Consider the following 21192-nt stretch of genomic DNA (forward strand, 5'->3'; position numbering starts at 1 on the left):
CCAAGTTTCGTTCCTAATTAATTTCCTCCCAAAGATTACTGTATTTGTTTTTTCGAGGTCAACTGCCATTTAATTTGTTGTGCAGTATTAGTTAAGAATCCTAGCAGCCCAACACTATAGCCACACAGGTATAGCAGTTCACATATTTAGCAAAGACCTTTTTGGATCACAACCCCCTAGAACTTACACTAGCCCAGGGCAGGGTGCCGACCCCAGTGCCCACTTGGAGACTGGGTCCACAGTTATTGGAGGATGGCCCGTTCGGCACTACTATATCCAATACCATTACCAACTATTTCTCCGAAAATTGGAACACAGCATCCTCTAACCTGATTGAATGGGACGCACTCAAGGTGGTGGTAAGGGGGGCTGCAATTGGGCGGACAGTAGGAGCCAGACAGGAAATACACCAGAACTTGCAGAGCGTTGAGAATTTAATGACTACCTTAGAGCGAGAAGCAGTGACTGATCCAAATAAAAGGGGTGCACTACAGAGTGCTCGGATTCGCCACGCTGAAACACTTGAAACATTGCGGGTTATTCATCACAGAACCTTTATGCAGCGGAAACACTCGAAAGCAGATAGGGCTGGGACATTATTAGCACGAATAGTACAGGACAGACCTGAACCGCCCATTATTAAACATATTTATACACCCTCAGGCAGATCAGTCCACATGCAACAAGAAATAAACAAAACCTTTCGCACTTACCTCTGTAACCTATACGCAGCCCCAGCACCAGACGCCGGCACTTCTATAGATGACTTTCTTTGAGATTTAACAATCCGCTCCCTGCCGACAGATATACAGGATGAAATAGTGGGCCCTATCACCCAACAAGAAATAAGCATTGCAATTAAAGGCCTTAATCGTAATTAGGCGCCTGGCTTAGACGGCCTACCCATAGAGTTTTGCCAAACTTATTCAGACATCCTGGTTCCCAAATTGGAAGAGGTATAAAAGGCAGCCTTCGAGGTCGGTCACCTACCATACTCCACCATGCAGGCCCTAGTCACCTCCTTACTCAAACCAGGTTGTGATGGCACAGACATTACTAATTATAGGCCCCTATCTCTGCTTTCAACAGAATATAAAATCCTGAGCAAACCACTAGCGAACCGTATTCAGCCCTACCTCACCACCCTCATCCACAGTGACCGATGTGGATCCTTACTGAATCGTAGCGCGTCCCTGAATACCAGACGGTTACACTATGCCATGAGTGCCACCCCGGCCGCCTATCTGGATGCGGGTTGCCTGGCATTAGACCTGCGACAGGCCTTCGACTCCTAACCTGGGACTACATGTTGGTAACCTTGCACCGCTTTGGTTTCCCGGCCGACTATCTTAAATGGGTACGCCTACTCTACACCTCTTCCACGGCAAGAGCTCACACCAGACAACATATTTCTCGGGAGTACATAATCCACAGGGGTACATGGCAGGGGTGCCCTTTGTCCCCCCTGTTGTTTGTACTCGCATTGGAACGCCTGGCAATAGCACTGAGACAATCAGCAGAACACCTGGGAATACCCATCGGTGGTACACCCTACCTTACTTCCAAATACGCAGATGATATCCTTCTCTATCTCCATGATATATCTGCCGAAGCCACACCCCTCCCCACTATACTGTCCGACTTCGGGAAGATTTCGGGCCTTGTTATTAATTCAAGGAAATCGCTTTCCTTTTTCTTCCGGGAGGGGCCATGCCAGGCTGAAGTACAATTTGGCACTGAAATTCTACCAGTAGCTCCTACCACATTCAAATACTTAGGCACACAGGTATATAAATCACAGGCAGATATGCTAGAAGGTAACCTCTTGAGGGCCATTACGGCCCTGCACTCAAGTGTGGCCTTTTGGACATCTTTGCCCCTTTCGGTGATGGGACGAATTGCCATCTCTAAGATGGTAGTACTCCCTCTGTAATTATATTACTTCGTTAACCTACCCATTGTGGTTCCCCAATCCATTTTCCGCACCTTGAACACTATCGTGGTGGAGCTTATATGGGGTGCAGGTCGCCGAAGAGTGAGCCTTCAGAAACTCTAACTGGAATCCAGTAAGGGAGGGTTAGGGGTCCTTGACTTCAGGGCATACTATTATGCCTGCCAAATCCAATGGCTATCATACTGGACAGCGGGGAGGAATCTACATGAAATTGGGATTACGCCGAGAGATATAGACCGGGGTACACTACATTCCCTGATCTTGCCCAAAGCAAAAATCCCCTCAGAGGGACCGCCGTTGTTGAAGACCACGCTGCAATGCTGGAAGAAAGCACTGTTATATACATCAGACAAAACCCCTTACGCAGCAAATATTCCCTTCGTGGGTATTCCCGCTCCCGGGGGTAGGCTTACGAGGGCTAGAACACCAGCCTGGATGGAAGCAGGGGTGGAGGAGGTGGGTGCTTTCTTTTCCGATGGCAACCTCCTCGATCATGACACATTCGTACAGATTACTGGCGCGCCAGAACACCAGTACTTATTACACACAACAGTATCACATTATATTAGGAACACTTGGGCACCACAACGCAGGGAACCCCCACAGCATGAATTGGTACAATTATTATATTATATGGGGACCGGGGGACACCTTATTAAATGGCTGTATACCGGAATCAGGGCGCATGCTGGAACAACACTCGCAACCCTTAGGACAAAATGAGCAGAGGACGCGGGTGTAGAACCTACTGACAGAGCATGGAAAAGCATGCTAGAACATCCTAAGAAAGTGTCCCGCAACCTTAAACTGAGATTCATCCAAACAATGGTCCTACATAGATCCTACCTCACGCCGCAAAGAATACATGGGATGTTCCCAGAGGCCCAGCACTGCTGCCCCCGTTGTAAAAGTGACGAAGCAGACTTTATCCACATGCTATGGACTTGCCCGTGTATACTAGATTATTGGATTGGTGTTTGACATTACCTAGGCATAGTCACACATATGACAGTTCAAGACAAAGCGCTAGAATGTCTTATGGGGCTCCGTAAACATAACAAAAAGCAGAAGGTCCAACGACGTTTCCTGGACCTTGCCCTTTTACTAGCCGTTGGGCCCTCGATATGAGGTGGAAATCCCCTAGATGCCCGACATTGTCTAGCTGGCAGGATGACATGATACAATGGGGAGGTGCTGAGAGTGCAGCGCTGCGCCGAGAAGAGGCGAGGGGGTTGCAGAAACTGCCTATCTCCATGGAGTGGGAAGTTATGCTGGAGGAATTCAAGCAATTAGACCCAATCCCTACACAGCGCAATCCCACACAATAATCTCCTGACAGTCCTCATGGACATACTGCTAGTTGACCCCAGATCACACACCATGGATCTTAGACAGGAGTGGATGCATGATACCAGGGTAATACCATATTAGACGAACATATGACTCAGGAGCAACAGACCAGGAAGGGGGGAGGGGGGTTGGGATTAGTTAGTAAGTTAGTTAGTTGGAACGTAAAGATGCTTGTTATTATTGATCTTGATGTCACGTTTTTGGCTGCTTATGTGGAAATATCTCCAATGCCGCAAGGCGGGCGACTGACGACTTACATTTGTAAACCAGTAATTATTCTCTGTTCAAATATGTATATCATATAAGATGAGAACAACAAAAACAAAACACTATGTATCGCAAATGCCCTGTTTTTCCATGGCTGAGGTGTTTCAATAAAGGATGTTAAAAAAAAAAAGAACCCTAGCAGCCTCTGAAAGCCAACAGCAGTTTGATTTAAAAAGGTCATTTGTCCGCATGCTGAAGTGATGTAATACAATGAGAGCCGATTCTGGTGGCGTGTGATACTACTGCATCCAGCAGCGAGCTTAAATCCAAGCTGTACAAGTTGAAAAATATTGGGGAAAGGACTAATCTTTGTTTTATGCCCTTGTGGAGTGCTATTTTAGCGGATATCCTCTAATTTTCCCCAAGCTTAACATGTACCTAGGTATCTGAATATAATAATTAAATGGTGCGTAATAGATGGTTTGGGATATTTTGGCATGCAAATGTTTTCCCATAGTATGTTCCTATGATAATGATGGAATGCTTTACTAAAAGCCTCTAAGCAGGAATATAGGAGCTGGCCCTTTGTTGTATGGATTTTGATGGGCATTGATAATGCAATCGGGTTATCAGTCGACTTGCCATTGGTTTAAAGCCAGTTTGATTAAACGGAATCAAGTTTTATACTTTGTGCCTAAATCTATAGCTCTTTTAGGAGAAGGGAAGCAAAGTACTTGCATTCCGCATTCAACAGTGCTGTAAGGCAGTAGCTGTTCGGGCTAACTTTTTTATAGATTGGCTGCAAGGGTGAGCCTCACCATGATAGCGGAATTGTTGAACTCATTGGCAATATTCAAATAGTCTGTTGAAGAATTGTGCCCAATGATCAGGGTTGTGCTTGTAAAAGGCAGGTGGGAGGCCATTAGGACCACGGTGCGGTCAGCTTTACTTCTCTTAATACATTCTTTGATTTGGTTATTATTATAAAGAAGTGCGATGCAGTGAGCTTTAGAATCATGTACTGTTCTGAGATATTGGCTTTTGCTAGGTTCTTCAATCTATTTTACGTTGGACGGTGAGCCACTAATGTGATCTCTTCATTCACCTCCCGTTACTTGCCATTGGTTCTGACAATCCATAAACAGTAAGCTGATATGCTTTATTCAAGCTTCTTGTGGAACATTATTCCCAAACGAGTGGCTAGGGCCTTTACTCAGAAGATTAATGGTCAGCCAGAACTTTATTATTTGAATCTGCTCAGAGGTAGCCATAGTGCCACAAATCCAAGATTATACCATGCTATGAAAAGAGTATTACTTTGAGTCATTCATCTTCTTTTCACAAAGCATAGCATAATTTTATTTGTAAGAAGTGAATTCCACAATATATAAGAGCTGATGGGTTATTTTTTCTCGACAGTCCTGCAATAAACATTCCCTGCACTTTCGCTGTCAGTTTCTATTTATCCTTTCTATAAAATGGTTAGAAAGGTTTTATTTCTTTTCTGTAACAATTCCACCTACCGGTGGGCTCTGATAAGGGGATTTTTTAGCGTATTAAAAAATGTCTGCGCCTTCATATTAGAATATGTTCTGCGATTCACTGTGGTCAGAGGATTTTTAAATCTTTAATTCTGGCAAAAAAAAACTTTTCCATAAAATACATTGTCAACGAAAAACCACAAAGAGAGTACTTGTTGAATATGGAAGCAACATTGATTACAATTATGAAGAATTACATTTAGATTATTTGCAATCATCAGTTAGAAATGAGAGATACAGTGCATAAGCAAAATTAAAGAATAAAAGCGGAAACCGATAGTGATAATGAGAATTTAAATTCAGGTGATCCCACTGCGCCATAATGAAAGTATCTCTGTAGTAGGTGCACAAAAGGAAACCTAGCTTGACAAAGATGGTAATTAGTTTGTTCACAGATTTGAGTTATCATATTAGAATACAAACATGGTATGATTATCGGACTACAAAGGCATAATGCATTTACATTTAATGACAAGACTGGAGGAAGATTATTGCAATCTTCCTTTATCGCGCCACCCACAGCAGCACCTTTAAAGAACAAGAACATTGAGAAAAGTTCTTAGAATCAACAAAAGACCAGAACCTCCAGTCATCTTCCTTCTTTTTTTGCTGCTGCCCATCAGATAAGTCATGCCTGCCGTCAGATAATGTTTAGAAAATATTCTTTTATGGAAATTTAAATAAGAATTTAGCTAGAACCACTGGGAATTCTTGTACGAGTCAGCGTTAATTCTAAATGTATTCATTATGTATTAATTATCTTTTTGTATGCACTTTAACCTGTTCGATTTGCCTTTAAACTCAATACCTTCTTAAACTTAGGTTTTGTTTGTGAGCGTATGTTGTAAGGCTTCGGAAATATTACCCTGCTGTTTTTATCTCCGTTAATGTGCCTGCTTTCTACAACCTTGTTCACCCGTTTTAATGTCCGGTAAACCGCCTGCTTACCCAAAGTGTAAGGAGCATTTTGGTTCTCTATTTGCAAGCTAACAAAATGTTCAATTAGGCTCTTCTACTGTGAAAGGTCGATCGATTTAGCTTAATTAAAACATTTCACCGTTTAATTTTTGTATTGGTTCAAATTGTATTGACGCGCGTCTAGTGCGAGCACTCTCTGTTCTTGTTGCCAAGTGCGAGAAGCGCGTCATAATGCGGCACGTACCACCTAGCGCATCTCACTGTGACGAAGCTTGCACTTTTGAACTCGAGCTGACATTCACGCACACGTTCACGTAAATCTTGTGTGCTCGAGCGCTCGAGTCAGTTTAATCGGCACTTTCTGTGAGGGGCGCAGTTGTAGGATAAAGGTAGAGTTTGGGAGAGTGTTTTTGAAATTAGAAAAAGTGTTTGTATAAGACAACATTAGCGATCGACTGATTTATTGGTAGCAGATCTGGTTTGAGTCAAATTACTTATTTTTAGTGTCATTTGGCATTTTATGTTGTATACAGATATTTTTGGAACATTTAACCTGTGGTGGCTTGGAAAGAAAGGAACTTTGTGGGAACAATGTCTGAAGAAGGTGTAGAAATGAGTTTAGAAAATAAAATTAGTAACATGCTAGCTAAATTTGCATCTGACCTAGATGGGAAGATGGAAAAGAAGTTTGAGGAATTTATTAAAAATAAAGCTGGTACATCACAAGAAGAGCGCTTTTGGTCTGCAGGTGAAGATCCTGCGTAAGTGCAGAGCAAGGGAGGAAAGGTTTCTAGAAATAGAAAGAATATAGATGAGACTGGATTTAAGAATAAAAGATCTAAAGCTGCTTAAGGAGAAGTAGGTTTTTGTAAACATACGAAACAAGGTAGTGTCGAGGACACACATGGTGACCTACAGAGAGGTCAGTTAGTCACAGATTATAGGAATAAAAACAGTAAAAGACATACCTCTGTCCTCTGTGACGAGCCTTCTGGCAGAAAAGAAATAGAGCTAAGCTGTTCCTCTGAATTTGACTCCGATGTAGAAATAGTGGAACAGGAAAAGGAGATGGACACATTGGTTAGTGCCAAGGCGGATGGTCTTAGTGGAGTTGTGGACCCACTAGGTGACTCTTATGTTTGACCCTATGATGCTTAAACACTCTCTCTCACCTGAATGGAGCCCGGCTCCGCATGTGGCACAGTACGTGGAACGGTAGTTGAGAAAACAGATCCCAAAGGATGTAAGATTGAGATTACGGTCTGAGTGTCCACGCCCCATCCTGGCAAAAAATATTGGTATGTCACCAGAACTGGATACTAAAATGATAGCATTTATTGGCAAAGGAGGGAAAGATCCTAGGAAAGGTTTAAATAAAGGTGTACAAATGTGCCAGGATAGACTGCTGGACCTCAAGGGTCCTCTCACAAAATGTTTTTATATGGCCGAGGAGGCCTATGTGGGAAAGAAGGATCTGGATGTAGAAGAATTGAGAGAGTGGATTCAAAGAGGAATATGTTTGCTGGGCAATGCAAACACAGCCCTCTCGGTAGAAAGAAGGAAGAGTATTCTCCTCAAGATTGATCCTAAGTTGGCTGGACTGGCCAACAACGAAGGTGGCTTGGAGGCCAATGGGATGCTCTTTGGGGAGACATTCATAAAAGAAATGTCCAAATATGTTGGGGCTTTTAGCTCACTGCAGAAGTCACAGAGAGAAATTAAGAGGGTCTACTCTTCGACCGTCGTGTTTTTGGCGGGGCCGGGCGAAATAGGTCGTTTCCCCGGCCGAGGGCAAGGATTCACAAGGGCCTCTTTTTCAAGAGGGTTTAGAGGCAACCAATTCCAGACACACGATGGCTACCAACCCGGAAATTTCTACCCGCAAAGATGGAGGGTTAACGAGAGAGGAAATAAGAGGTCAAGAGGCACAGGTAAGTCAAGACTCTTCTGTTATCCGTGTAAAGTTGGGCGGCATACATGCTCAATGTTATCACAATTAGTGTGCGATTTCAAAGGACCCGAGGGTCCTTCAGACAGTTTTAGGGTATCGTATAGATTTCATAGAGGAACCGTTCCAAGAAAAATACCCGATTATGATAAGGTTAGACTCAGAGTTAACAAAATTAGTGGACATAGAGGTGAAAGAGTTATTTGCCAAAGGTGCGATTGTAGAAGAGTTGGACCTGAGTGTGGGTTTTGTGAGCAATATCTTTCTGGTAGAAAAGAAAGGGAAAGGTATGAGACCGGTCATAAATCTGAGGAAGCTAAACGATTGGGTGGAATATCATCATTTCAAGATGGAGGGAATGCACATGCTGAGAGACGTGTTGCAGTTCGGAGACTGGATGACTCGTCTGGATTTGAAAGACGCTTATCTAACTATCCTAATCTGCAAAGAACACCAGAGGTTTCTAAGGTTCAAATGGGGAGGAAGGTTGTGGAAGTTTGTCTGTCTCCCCTTTGGGTTATCCTCCGCCCCCAGGTGTTTCACCAAAAGGCTACGTCCAGTTGTTGCCTATTTGAGAGAGAGAGGAATCCCTGTAATCATTTATCTGGACGATATTTTAATTATGGATCAGGAGAAATCAAGAGTGGAAGACCATACGAGATTGGCAATAGATCTTTTGGAGAGCCTTGGATTTGTAGTAAACAGTGAAAAGTCCTGCTTGATTCCGAGTCAAGAGACTCAGTTCTTGGGGTTCTTGATAAACACCATTCAGGGTCAATTGAGATTACCATTGCCCAAATAAAAAGATAAGGAAGGATTACAAGGACTCCAGCGATTAGAGTCTCCACAGGTCAGTGTTCTTGAGGTTGATGGACATTTGGGGACCTTGTTATGTGGATCTGTTTGCCAACAGGAGGAACATGCAATTGAAAATAAATTTCAGTTGGCGTCCGGATCTGGAATCAGCCGGGATAGATGCTTTCAGGCAGGATTGGAGGGGCCTTCACCCCTATGCTTTTCCTCCTTTTATAATGATAACACGAGTAACTTTGATGGTTCGGAAGTGGTGAGAAACAATAGTATTGATAACTTCGCTTTGGAAATCTCAGGTTTGGTACCCAATCCTCTTAGAAATGTCTATAGATTTTCCAATTTTACTTCCATCGTTCCAAGACATCTTGTTGGGTCCGTTTGGGGAACGTCACGATCTGGTGATATCGGATCAGTTGAGACTGATGGCATGGAGAATTCCAGGAGAGTATGGGAAGTGCCTGGACTTTCGCAAGAAGCTTTAACCCCTTCCAAGCGGGGGTAATTCTCCCATGGCGCGGGGGGCGGTGGCGCTGTGCTCGTGACGAGCCCAGCTCGTCATGAGGCACAGTGGTGCTGTGCTCATGACGAGCTGAGCTCGTCACGACCCCGCCCACTGATTGATTCTCCCGCACAGGCAGGGAATCAACCGCGCGTGGGCGGGCCACAACGGTTATGATGAGCCCAGCTTGTCATGAGCACAGCTCCACTGTGCCTTATGACGAGCTGGGCTCGTCATGAGCGTTGAAGCTGGTAAATCTTATTAAAGAATCCTGGGCTCCAGGAACCAGGAAAATGTATCGACTGGCATGGGATAAATGGTTACCCTGGTGTGTTGAGAGGGATTTTGATCCTGTTTCAGTCGATGTAGTTAACATAGTTAATTATTTAGCAACCTTGTTTGATTCTGGTTTGGCTTATCGTACTATCAATCTACATAGATCAGCAATTGCTGCTGGTCATGATCTGGTTAATGGAATGTTTGGGACAAAATGTCTTGGTGAAAAGACTAATGAGAAGCAATAGAGTTTCTAAGCCCCCTGTGGACAGATATTTGTCTGTTTGGGATGTATCAAAAGTGTTATCTTATTTGTAGAATTTAGGAAACAATTGTAGCTTAGATTTCATGATTTTAAGTGGAAAATTGACATTGTTATATCTACTGTCTTTTAGAAGAGGTTCCGATGTTAAAGCATTGGATGTATGTACTAGGATTTTTAAAACAGAGGGTGTATGTTTTTACCGGTGTAGAAGAACAAAAACCAATTCAGAAAAAATTTCTATCCTTATTTTGATGAACATGAAAGTTTATGTGTTGTACGTTGTTTGAAAGAGTATGAAAGAAGAACATCTAGTATTCGTTCTTCGAATGAGAAACAACTTCTAATATCTTATAGGAGACCACACAAGGCTGTTTCTAGTCCTACTCTTGCAAGATGGGTTAAAGAAGTGATGAAGAATGCTGGTGTTGATGTGAGCAGATTTGGTGCACACTCAGTGAGAGTTGCTTCTGCCTCAAAAGCTTTTATGTTTGGTGGTGCTTTGATTGATATTTAGAGATGTGCTGATTGGTCTAATGACTCTGTTTTTCGAAAGTTTCATTTTAAACCTGTGATTAATGCAGCTTCTTGTTTGTTAGAGAAGCTTTGAACTTGCAATAATCTTAGCCTCCGGTCTTGTCATAAAATGTTGTTTGTTCTTTCGCAGGACGAGGTCAACAATAAGGGAAGAACATTTGGTACTCCCCACTGAGGCTATTATCGTATGTGTGTCCCCCTTAGAGTGGAGGGACCTCTGTGTAGTGGGGCTGTGATCCCAACCTTCATGTTTTTTCTGCTCACTGTAGGATGTGGTCTACTCATTACCAAATGCTTGACTTGACCTATACTCTGTTGTTTTGAGCTGCACTGTTGCACAGTGTAATGTGTCCGACCTGACTCTCCTCAATAAAGGTTTTAGAATGTTTTATTTTTTAAAACAATGAGGGAAGAACATGGTTTCCGGATTAAGCTGTTTAATCTTCGCCTGGTCTGATCAAGCACTCGTTTTTTATGGAGTTATGTTTATTTAACTATAGAATGCACAAAAAATGAAGGAAGATGACTGGAGGTTCTGGTCCTTTTTTGATTCTAAGAACTTTTCTCAATGTTCTTGTTCTTTAAAGGTGCTGCTGTGGGTGGCACAATAAAGGAAGATTGCAATAATATTAGCCTCCGTGTCTTTAATAAAATCCAGATTTTCTGTCCATCAAAGCTGGTGAAATCGACATTATCTGCGTTTGAAACTGGGTATAGAAAACAAAATCGGAGAATGAAAAAGACCTAGATAAAAGCTGATATGAAAGTAACCATGCTAAAATCTTCTAGTGGGAATGGAATTAAAGGAGCATTGGAGCAAACAAAGATTGATGTTACTGGAGTTTGAAAGCACACTGATTGTCACCAGAGTATGAAAGCAAAGACAGATTGAAAGATTAGATTAAAAGTGAAGACACCGAGTGGAATTGTAAAAGTTTAAAAGCAAGAGTAAATTGGACACAGCAGTGTCTGACATTTGGTGTCATGAGCGATTGTATTTACCAAGTGAAGTAAAATATTGAGATGAGAGTAGGTGTGACATATTTTCTGTTGTTGGCAACACACGTTCTTTAAAATACTATCAATTTACTTATTTAAGTATTCCACATTCTATATAGCATACCTTTACCCATTATAGGCATTGGTGAGCTAGGGAGAATAAGTATAATAAGTTAGAACTCACATTAAACTCCGCATCAAAGGAAGAGCACAAACATGCGGGTCGGCAGACGTTGCATTAAAAGGAAGAGAAGGGAGTGAAGGCAGCTGTGGAGGGGGTGAGGAAAGGAGAGAAAGAAAGAAACCATATTTTGGGCTGAGTTAAGTTAGAAGGAGAACACTGGAGATGAAGAGGAAAATGATAATAGAAAAATGTAAATTATAGGTCAAGTTAGAGTTTAAACGTAGTTTTTTCAGTGGAAATAAAGGAAATCTTCAAGATGCCTGATGTCTTTAGGGAAGGGCTGTGTGGTGGGTGAGTGGGATTTGCATTTCTTGTAAGTCGTCATCTCTTGATTTTCCAGTACAGCAGAAAATTATGGCATATTCACTCAGAAGTAAATTTAGTCATTATGAATATTTGGGCTATGAGATGAAGATACATTTTTCTTATGTAGTTTTCCAGACAGTATCTTGATATTGGGAAAGCCAGCCCTGGCAAATTTTATAAAGCCTTTCTGCCCTTTACTTAGGACCTGAGCAGCAGCTGTAAAATGCACATCCTGCTATTTAATAAGAGGAAAGGGCAATTAGCAGTATTAAAGCTGGCAGCATATTGGCAATAAGGTTATGTGTACCCCTCCCCCAGTGTAATTCCCACAGACAGGAAAAGTAGCCCCTTGTATCCGTCTTCTTTGTATTCCTCCTTTGGACTTTTACTCAAATACAGCGAAACAATTGCCTGCCTGCAATTATATGCTTTCTGGTTTGGTAAGCAAACATTCAATATGTAGTGCTACTTTTTCATAGGTACACCTTTGAAGTACATTTAAATGGAGTCTAAGGACTAGTCCAGTTAAATACTTTCAGTCAGAGAAAAGGAGAATATTACCAACAAAGGTCTAGCTTTTGCATGTTTTGTCCTTGGTATAGGATGTCATACCAATAACATATCAAGGGATTCTAATCAATAGGAGATTGTCAACTGTAAAATATTTACATTAGCATTTGTCATGAATCACAAAGCGAATATTGCTATTTTGTACAATGTACTTACAATATAAATACTTAGAAGATTTAAGTCTTCATTAGTATGAATTGCCATGTTTTTAAAGTGAGTATTCAGTGATAAAATGGGAACCCTTTGACTGCAGTGAATACCCCTTTGTGACTAGCTTACAGCAAATAGAAGGAATATATTGGTGCCTTAGATAGTATTTGAAAATATGTTCATCCTGGTACACAACACCTATGTGTTTGGCTTTTTCCATAGATTGCCATATTGGGAATTTCTTGCACTGTATGAGGGAAACTGTTAGTTGGTTTACAGTTATATGACTCTTGAATTGTTATTATATGGTCAATAATTGTCCTTAAATGAACTAATTCCTTAATTCTAACACATTCAGGTGGCTGAGATGAGGATGTAAGTATATTTTCATAAGAAGAGGAAGAGAAACCTTATGTTCATATGTTGGAAAAAGTTATGCCGATCGATGACTGAATAAAAAAGAAAGAAGGGTAAATAAGGAGAGAGGTAGGGCGAGTCTGGAAGAGTGTGCAGGAAATGAAATATTACATTTTTGGGTCTTGAGATGTCATATGTATGATTGTATTTTATCGTGTAGTAGGCTTTCTTGGTACCAAAGCCCCTTGAGCCATCTATTGTCCATCAATAAACCTTTCGTTGAAAAAGACAACTCTGATCCTATGCTTATTGAAGGCTGGAGCAATTGCTTTATTCCTGCAACCAGAAACCGTGCCAGGACATTGTGGTCCTGCACCAGGTAGGGTGCCTTTTCTCCCTCTTCACCATTTATGCCAGTTCGGAATTTGGGCCTTCCTCATCACAGAAGCTTGACAGGCATCATACTTAAATTGGGACACCAGGCTCATGTGATGAACTCTATTCTGTGGCAGTAAAATTATCATTGTGTACCAGGTTTATAAGTCCTCACTGTTGGGAATTTCTTTGCACAGCAGATTCCCACTGATGACCCCTTCAGAGACCTGCATATAAAATCATCAGTGTGTAAACCCCACCGTAGATTAACCGAAAGGCATTAAATAAGCAAAAGATCCTACTTTTAAATCCAACTTTTTGGTATAAGTAAATTGAGATCTTATTCAAGACATGGAGGTAAATGCTTTTAATTAAACTTCTTATCAATCACAGCTCCAAAGTGCAATATGGCAGTTCAGAATTAATGAATGGGGTAGTTAAAAATAAAACAAATAAAGGCAGGTTTGGCAGCATCAATACAGATGCTACCAATGCCCATAGGCTTCTCCTTTGACAAGCACTTGCCTAGTCTCTGTGCCATGTTAGATATGCCCACACTGCTCCACATTCGCCTTAAACACCAAGTCATGATGTTCATTTTTAGAAAACATGTGTTCAGAACTATTTTATAAAGCTGGTAGCATGCAGACTGTCTAGATACAATGGTTTGTAAATGTACTGTGCCCAATGAAAGTATGTCCTTATAATCTTTAAGGGTAAACTTGGACTGAATGCTGTGTCCCATTGTGAACAGTTGCATATCATGGGGAAAACAGTACAATTTTTATGTGGAATGAGTGTGATACTGTTCAACACAGCGCCTACCATTGTTACCTCTGCACTAATCAGTGCTTTTTCCTCACTGCAGGGGCATATCTGGGTGAGGGTGTTTCCATAGCTGAGGTGAAATTATTAACAGTGATCCTATCATCTGACACATAAGAATGTGTAGAATCCTAATGAGGATTGAGGCTAAGGAATTTTTAATGAGTGTCCTTTGTACTGTGCATCTCCAACTAAAGTTTTCTTAAAATCACAATCTGTGCTGAACCACAAAACCTGCACAAGAAACAGGAGAAAACGATTCAATAATAGATCATCATTCCTCAGAGGCAAAGAGGATGCGTCTGCAAATTAAGACAGTGACTCAGACTGGGTGAAGGATGAGAAAATAAAAAATACTTGTTTTTGAGGGGCTGTTTGGATAGTGAATTCCCACCACAATAACATCTCTAAAATTAAGTTGAATATGATATACATGGATGGATCAGAAGAACGTTTTGACACTGTGTGAGAAGTTGGCCTGGTATACGCTGTCCACTAATTAAAGTTAGCACCTTGCACCAGTCCAAACAACCCTTATGGTTATTTAAGAGGTCAAGGATAACCTTAGAAAGCTATCCAATTGGTAGCTGTGGAGAGCAGCCTTCAGGCATAGTCTTGAAGGAATGCTAAGCAGCTTGTTTTACCAGAATGCAACCTTATAGTATTGGTTAAATGAAAGGAGAACCACACAGTAGTTATAAAAAATATGTATTTATTGATATAACACTCTCTAGTACGTCACAGTATCTGCTACATGCACATAAACACAGAGCACACAATAGTAGCACAGAAACAATAGTAAATAGCACTAATACACAGTGGGCTCCCGGGGGAGACCAAACCATATACTGAAATAGTGGTATAAGAACCACGACTCGAGTCAAGACAGTAACTAGAGGATGTAGAATCACTGGGACCCCAAGGAACCACCCAAGGTGAGTAAGTAGGGACTCCATGAAGGAAGGATGCAGTGTTGGAACACGACCGCGTGCGCCTTACAATTCTATGGGAGAGTCGCGGTTGCAGTTTTAAAGTTTAAGGACCCTTCCCAGTGGATTTGGATCATATGAGGTTGAAGAGCCACCCCATCTATGGATACCATAGTACCAGAGTTACCTATCCCAGGGAAGCCGGGTGCATAGGGCTGAAGTGGTATCGGAAACCGCTGTCGATCTCAATGGAGGGCTTCAAGGAAGGGCCACTGCACGAAAGAAGAAAAGTGTCAGTTTGAATCTGGATGAAAAGTACCTGAAAGCAGAGGAGACAGAGTCTAGGTCACTCAGGAGTGACCAGGTGCTCGGTAGATGACTGCCCACCGATGTCGGGTGCTTCAGGTGCATTGAGGGGGTTCTTGACTCTGCAACAACCGGGACTAGGAGACGCCGAGGACAACCAGGAGCCAGATACGAGCTGTCCCACAAACAATTTTGAGTGCTGAGGGGTCAGTGTCCAGCTGGAGCACCAACAAGCCTTGGCAGCGGCAACCCGTGAAGATTTTAAAGAAAGGTTACAGTTCGGACCAGCAAGGTCCAGGAGACTCACCAAACACAGGGGGGTTGGGGCAAGCCTGGAGCAACCAGGGGAGCACAAGAAAAGCAGTGTTGACCCTCAAGAAGACCCACAGGCCAGAGGCACAGGAGTCGCGAGGGGACCTCAAAAAGATTTACAAAACAGCCCAAGGAGACCGAAGTTTTTTGGTGGAAATGGTGCCAGAGGTCGGGGCTACTCGGAGCCCAGTGCACTTGTTTTGGGAACGTCAACAAGCATATGCACTTGCATAATTACGCGGTGCACAGGGGTATGGATATTTGCAGCCCCCACTAGGGATTCTGACCTCAAACGTGGTGTGAGGGCAGCTCAGACCTCGAGGGACTTGGAAACCCACCTCCTGTGTTGCTCGAGCCTTTGGAGTCCATAGGAGCTCAGGAGCAGCAGACTGCTCAATCGTGATGTGGTGCCTGCGGTTGCAGGGGAGCGACTCGTTCACTCCAAGGGAAATTTCCTCGGTTGTCCTTGATGCGCCACAGTTCCTACACGGAGCCTGTATGGTGCACGGGCACAGCTGATGCTTCAGACTGAGAGGGAGACGAAGTCAGGCCCAAACGAAGTCCAGCAAAGTCCACAGTGTCCAAATGGTCAAAGTTCAGTGGTTTCTGGTTCAGAATCGTATCCACATCGAATCTGGTGTCCTACAGCCAGGTAAGCCCTTTTGTACCCATGGGAGAGGGTTAGACAGATTTATGGGAGGGTCTGGACAGTGGGGAGGTTACTTCCATGTCCTTTGTCCAGTTTTGCACCAGAGCAGAAGCCAGCGGCTCCCAGGACTGGTTTGAACTGGACTATGCACAGGGACACCAAATGTGCCCTTTATGCAGACTTTCGGTTGCTGGCAAGCGCACCCACCCAGGCCTAATACAACAAATCCTGTCTTGGAGGTGGTCACATCTCTCTGTGGCACAATGCCTATTGTTCTGCCTTCCCCTGCTCTTTCCTACACACTGTTTTGACTAATTATGATGGGGGTAGATGACTTAGTTTTCATAGAAAGGATACTCTAGCTGGAAGGAATTCAGCATTTTAGGCGGGAGACTGGATTAGATAGATGATTGGAGGGGCTGATGCCACTTAAGGTAGAATCCTTGTCTTTTAGTAGAAAAATGACTGTGTCTAATAGGAAGGAGACTGGGTCTACAAGAAGGTTGAGTCTTAAATGTGCTAGAAGGTGGAAGATGGATCTGATATGTGGAGAGAGTTTGGATCTGACAGGTAAACATTGATTATCAGAAAGTTAGATCTGAAAGAAGTGCTGGAGTTATTTCTGATATAGGGAATATGGATCTGATGTCATGATTGTGCCTGGATACAATAAAAGGAAGGCAGTATTGAATAGCAGGAGGGATGCTTAATATCAAAGGTAATAAATAGACTGGATGTGATCGAAGACTTGGGTAAGAACCATAATAGCATCATCTGTTACAAGGATATATTGCATAGAAGGCAGAAACCTGAATCTGATGAAAGAGTTGAGGCTGTGCCGCATGACATGGAAGAGGCTAGATCTGATATTAGTCTGCTATTATGATATTTTGTATTTTATAAGGCAATTTTTGTAGGTTGGACCGAGCTCTAAGGGCTATCTAAATACTTTAAAGAGCATTCTAATCGTGAGAAGGTATATGTAAAACAGTAAGGTGTCTGGGTTCTGCATCAGCAAGAAATACAGAAATTCTTGGAAAGATTTTTTTTGACATATTCTTTTTATATATATTCAAAAATAAAACTCTGGAAGATAAAAACTATTTGCCCAGAGCCACAAAAAAGCTGGGATAAGAACCTAGATTTCCAGGGTGAAGAGTATAGGCATTTGACTCAATCTCCTTCCATAGCAGACTGCTGGTGGAAGGCTCATTCGGATGGAATGTAAGAGGCTGATTAATGTAAAAAAAAAAAGTTAATTTAGAAGAAACTGCTGAATGACATAGAAGGCTGGATTTGATAATATGTCAGAAGCGGCATTCGGTAAAGGTAAGATATTGAATCTTATAATGACAGGATCTGATAGAACACTGAGGAAGTATGAAATTTATGGTCCACCTTTTCTAACCTTTTTTTCTTCTTTATCTTCAGTCATGTTTTTATGTGAAAATGCATGCTTTCTTGAAAATGGGTAAAAAAATTTAACTGTAAGATATCTTATGATAAAAGGTCAATACTAACCTAAATTTAGAAATTGTAACTTCCATTTTCTCCTTGTTTTATTTAGGATATTAAAAACGCATTGAAAAGGTATGGTTTCTCTTTTATTATTCACTCTCTTTCCTATTTCTTTTATTTCCTGTTGAGTTTATTCATACAAATAAAGGCATGTGTTTGTGTGTTCATACAAATAGTTTCAACCTTGGCTTAGATATTGTCAAACGTAGACTTACAGTTGATCCAGTGGGTTAACTAGAGTCCCGTGAGACATGAAGGAACATGACAAACTATGGACATTCATGTTTTATGTCGCAGCCTGTGACCCAGTATAGGAAGTAATGAGTCAGTTATGATGTTTCTGCTTCCTGTGCACTAGAGTGACAGACACAATGAGATTTTATGTGTATAAAATAAAGGCAAACCCAATAGAGATCGATTGTGCACTGTTGATGCACACATATGTAGACAGATTACCAGCACACTCTACATCCACACTAAAGCTCCCCCACGCAAACTGAGCAAAAGAGATTTATGAGTCCATGCATTCAAGCTAACTGCCCTACAGGCAAGCATGCGGTCACATACCCTTGTCCACATAAATAACATCTAATACATACATGTCTGTACACAGACAATGCAGAGATGAATATACCGATGCAGACTCCACAAAGAAATACATTTTTTGTCTATATGTGTTAGTTAACATATACAAGTATGGATGGATGCATGCATGCATGCAAACACAAATGTTTCATTGTATGACTCAATAGATGAAAATATATATATGTGGGTGCATACTTGAATAGATAGTAAATGTATTTGGTGTTTATGATGTTGTCAAATTGACTTCTGTATATTTTGCTACTTTTGGGGGATATCTTACATTGCATAAGTGGTCCTTTTGTGCTGTGTCAGCAATGATAAAATAGCTGCAGTGGAAAAGTAAGTTGTAAAATTCTGATACATTGTTATCCATTAATTCTGTGAGCTGAAAGCTGTAAATAATGTGTGCGAAGAAGCATAAACTGTTTTTTGCTTTTCATTCCGTCAGTCATTGCTGTTAAATTCATATACACATTTACATCAGATACCTGCCCATCTTATTCATTTTAGAAATAGGACTTAATTAACTTACTACACCAAAGAAATTCATACATACCATACTAATTGTGCAACAGCTAAACTTCAATTTGTTGGTTTTGAAGAAAAGCAGAAGCTTCATTATTAGTGTTGTATGTAGAGGTGCTTAGTGCTAACACGACAAAAGCACTGCACTGGTATTACCTTAGAGAAAAAACGCATTTATCATTTTTTTAGATTGTTCTTATACATAAAATAGAGATTGTTCATGTAGCAGTGCACATTAGTGTGAGCATAGCACTCAGATGTTATTTTAGTAAGGGATTCCAAAGATGGTATATTTCGTTGAAAAGGATTAGGACTATTTGGGACTCATAGATGCAGAAAACACTTCAGTTTCTCACTTTGATTATATGAGGAGAAAATTGTGGAGCTTTAAGAACAGAGCAATCCCATAATATTTTAAAAACCTCTTTAGAAATATCACTAATACGTGCATCAAATGAGATTTTTTTAATTTCTACAGTCTAATGATTTTAGTTTCTTAGATATCAAATTTCTCGTCAGTTAAATCAGTGGTCCTTCACCTGAGGTCCGTTACACCTACTTGACGGATCTGCAACTGGTTAAAGAGTTAAATGATATTATCTGAAAGAAACACGTAGTGATAGATTCCTAACCTTAGAATTACCCCCTGGAGTCAGACTGGATCCGGAAAGTTTTCGTCAGCAGTACCCCAGCGTGTCGGTAGGCGTCGTCGTGCAGCTCCGCGTGTGTCATTGGCGCCGGGATGACGTCGCTGGAGCCACTTAGACTCGCCCACGTGCGCTGACGTCAGTTCTTTCTTTTTCCGCGCCAGTAAGCGCAGATCCCGGAAGAGCTAGTACCCCCAGTAATTTTTTGACTGAGTTTTTTTAGGCCTTTTGTCTCTTTTTTTCCTCGAGTCGATCGACTCCTGGTGTCGTAGGGCTGCCCGGGTTTAAGAACGTGGGGACAGTCACCGCATGATGTCAGTGACAGACCCACGCGTGTGTCTCTACTGCCTAGGTCGCGACCACGACTCCAAGTCGTGCCCCGACTGCCGGGCCATAGCGCCGAAGACTTTGCTGGAGTGGTCCCAAAAGTTGCTGGAAGTCCGGCAGTCGGCTCCACGCCGCTCAAGGTCCCGGTCCTGTGGGAGGTCGAGGGACCGGTCGTGGAGCCGTCACCATCATTCTTTTAGATCTAAGTCTTCACACTCAAGGTCAGGTAAGTCTAAGCATTCCAAAAAGAAGTCGAAGAAGCGTCATCTCTCCTCGACTTCCCCTCGCCCGACGTAGCTGAGGGTGCGGGTGGTGCCACCCCGTGGCTCCGGCGGAGCCTGCAATTTCACCGCCGGTTTACCCACCCTTCCTGGGTCTGTCGGCGACGCCTGCCCAGGTGCAAGAGTTTCTTGCTGCCATGGCCCGACTCTTTTGGCCGTCTGGCCCCGCCGGTGCGCCTACGGTCCCCGTGGGCCCGGCTGTGGGCCCTGTTCTTCCATCGCCGGCAGCTCCGGCCGTGGCGTCGCCAGTGGCTCTGGCATCACAGGACCCCCTGGGATCCGGGATCGGACCCCGGTTGACCTTATAACACCTCCACCGACATCGACCCCACCGGCACCTCTTCCGACGTCGCCCGCTCCTCGGGACGACGTCGCCCGCTCCTCGGGACGACGTCGCCCCCAGTTTCAGCCCTGAACCGAACACGATGCCGGATAGGCGCCGCTCAATGCTGATTTCGACGCCGATGGGTCCATTTGTTCCCTATGTCCGTCCTCCGTATTTTCAGCCTGTTCCACAGACTTCAGAGGAAGGGGAGGATTGGGAGGGGTCTGAGGACCCTCTCGCACAAGACCCGGACAGGGCAGAGAATTTGGGGGATGCCAGTGGTCTTGACATCTCACCTGACCTTGGCATACTGTCTCCTCCTACCGTGACCACGGAGGAGGGAGCCAGTTGCGCAGTGGTGTTGCGTTGGGCGACGAGGCCCTCCACCTCGGACTCCCTACAGTGGCCGTCAGGACTAACCTCCTGACAGAAGTGCTCCAGCCGGCGGTGAGCGCTTCGGAGCCCTTGCTGCCCTTTGATGAAGCACTGTGTGACGTTCTATTGGGCACCTGGTCCAGGCCCAACACAGGGGCTCCTGTGGACAGGAACGTGGCCCGACGCCATCGCCCGGCTCCGGGCGACTCCCTCTTCCTTTCCCAACACCCCACTCTTGAGAGCTTGGTTGTCCAAGCCTCTGCGTCCCAGAGCGCATTCCCTTCCGCACCTCCAGATACGAAATCCAAGAAACTGGAGCAGCTTCGCAAGAAGCTGTTTTTC

General features: G+C 43.0%; 1 protein-coding gene across 4 annotated transcripts in view; it reads left to right on the forward strand.

Annotated features, from left to right (window-relative positions):
* Positions 1-21192, forward strand: part of LOC146775828 (E3 ubiquitin-protein ligase TRIM39-like) — a 342920-nt gene that overhangs the window by 192029 nt on the left and 129699 nt on the right. For 2 of the 4 annotated variants that reach the window (XM_085639430.1, XM_085639431.1), the window contains exon 4: positions 17835-17857. In XM_085639430.1, coding sequence (XP_085495556.1) covers positions 17835-17857 — 23 coding nt within the window. Of the gene's footprint in view, positions 1-12872; positions 13001-17834; positions 19303-21192 lie in introns of those variants that run through there. The other 2 variants (XM_085639429.1, XM_085639432.1) reach the window with 2 other exon arrangements.

This window comes from Triturus cristatus, chromosome 12, assembly GCF_964204655.1.
Source record: "Triturus cristatus chromosome 12, aTriCri1.1, whole genome shotgun sequence".
Taxonomy (NCBI): Eukaryota; Metazoa; Chordata; class Amphibia; order Caudata; family Salamandridae; genus Triturus; species Triturus cristatus.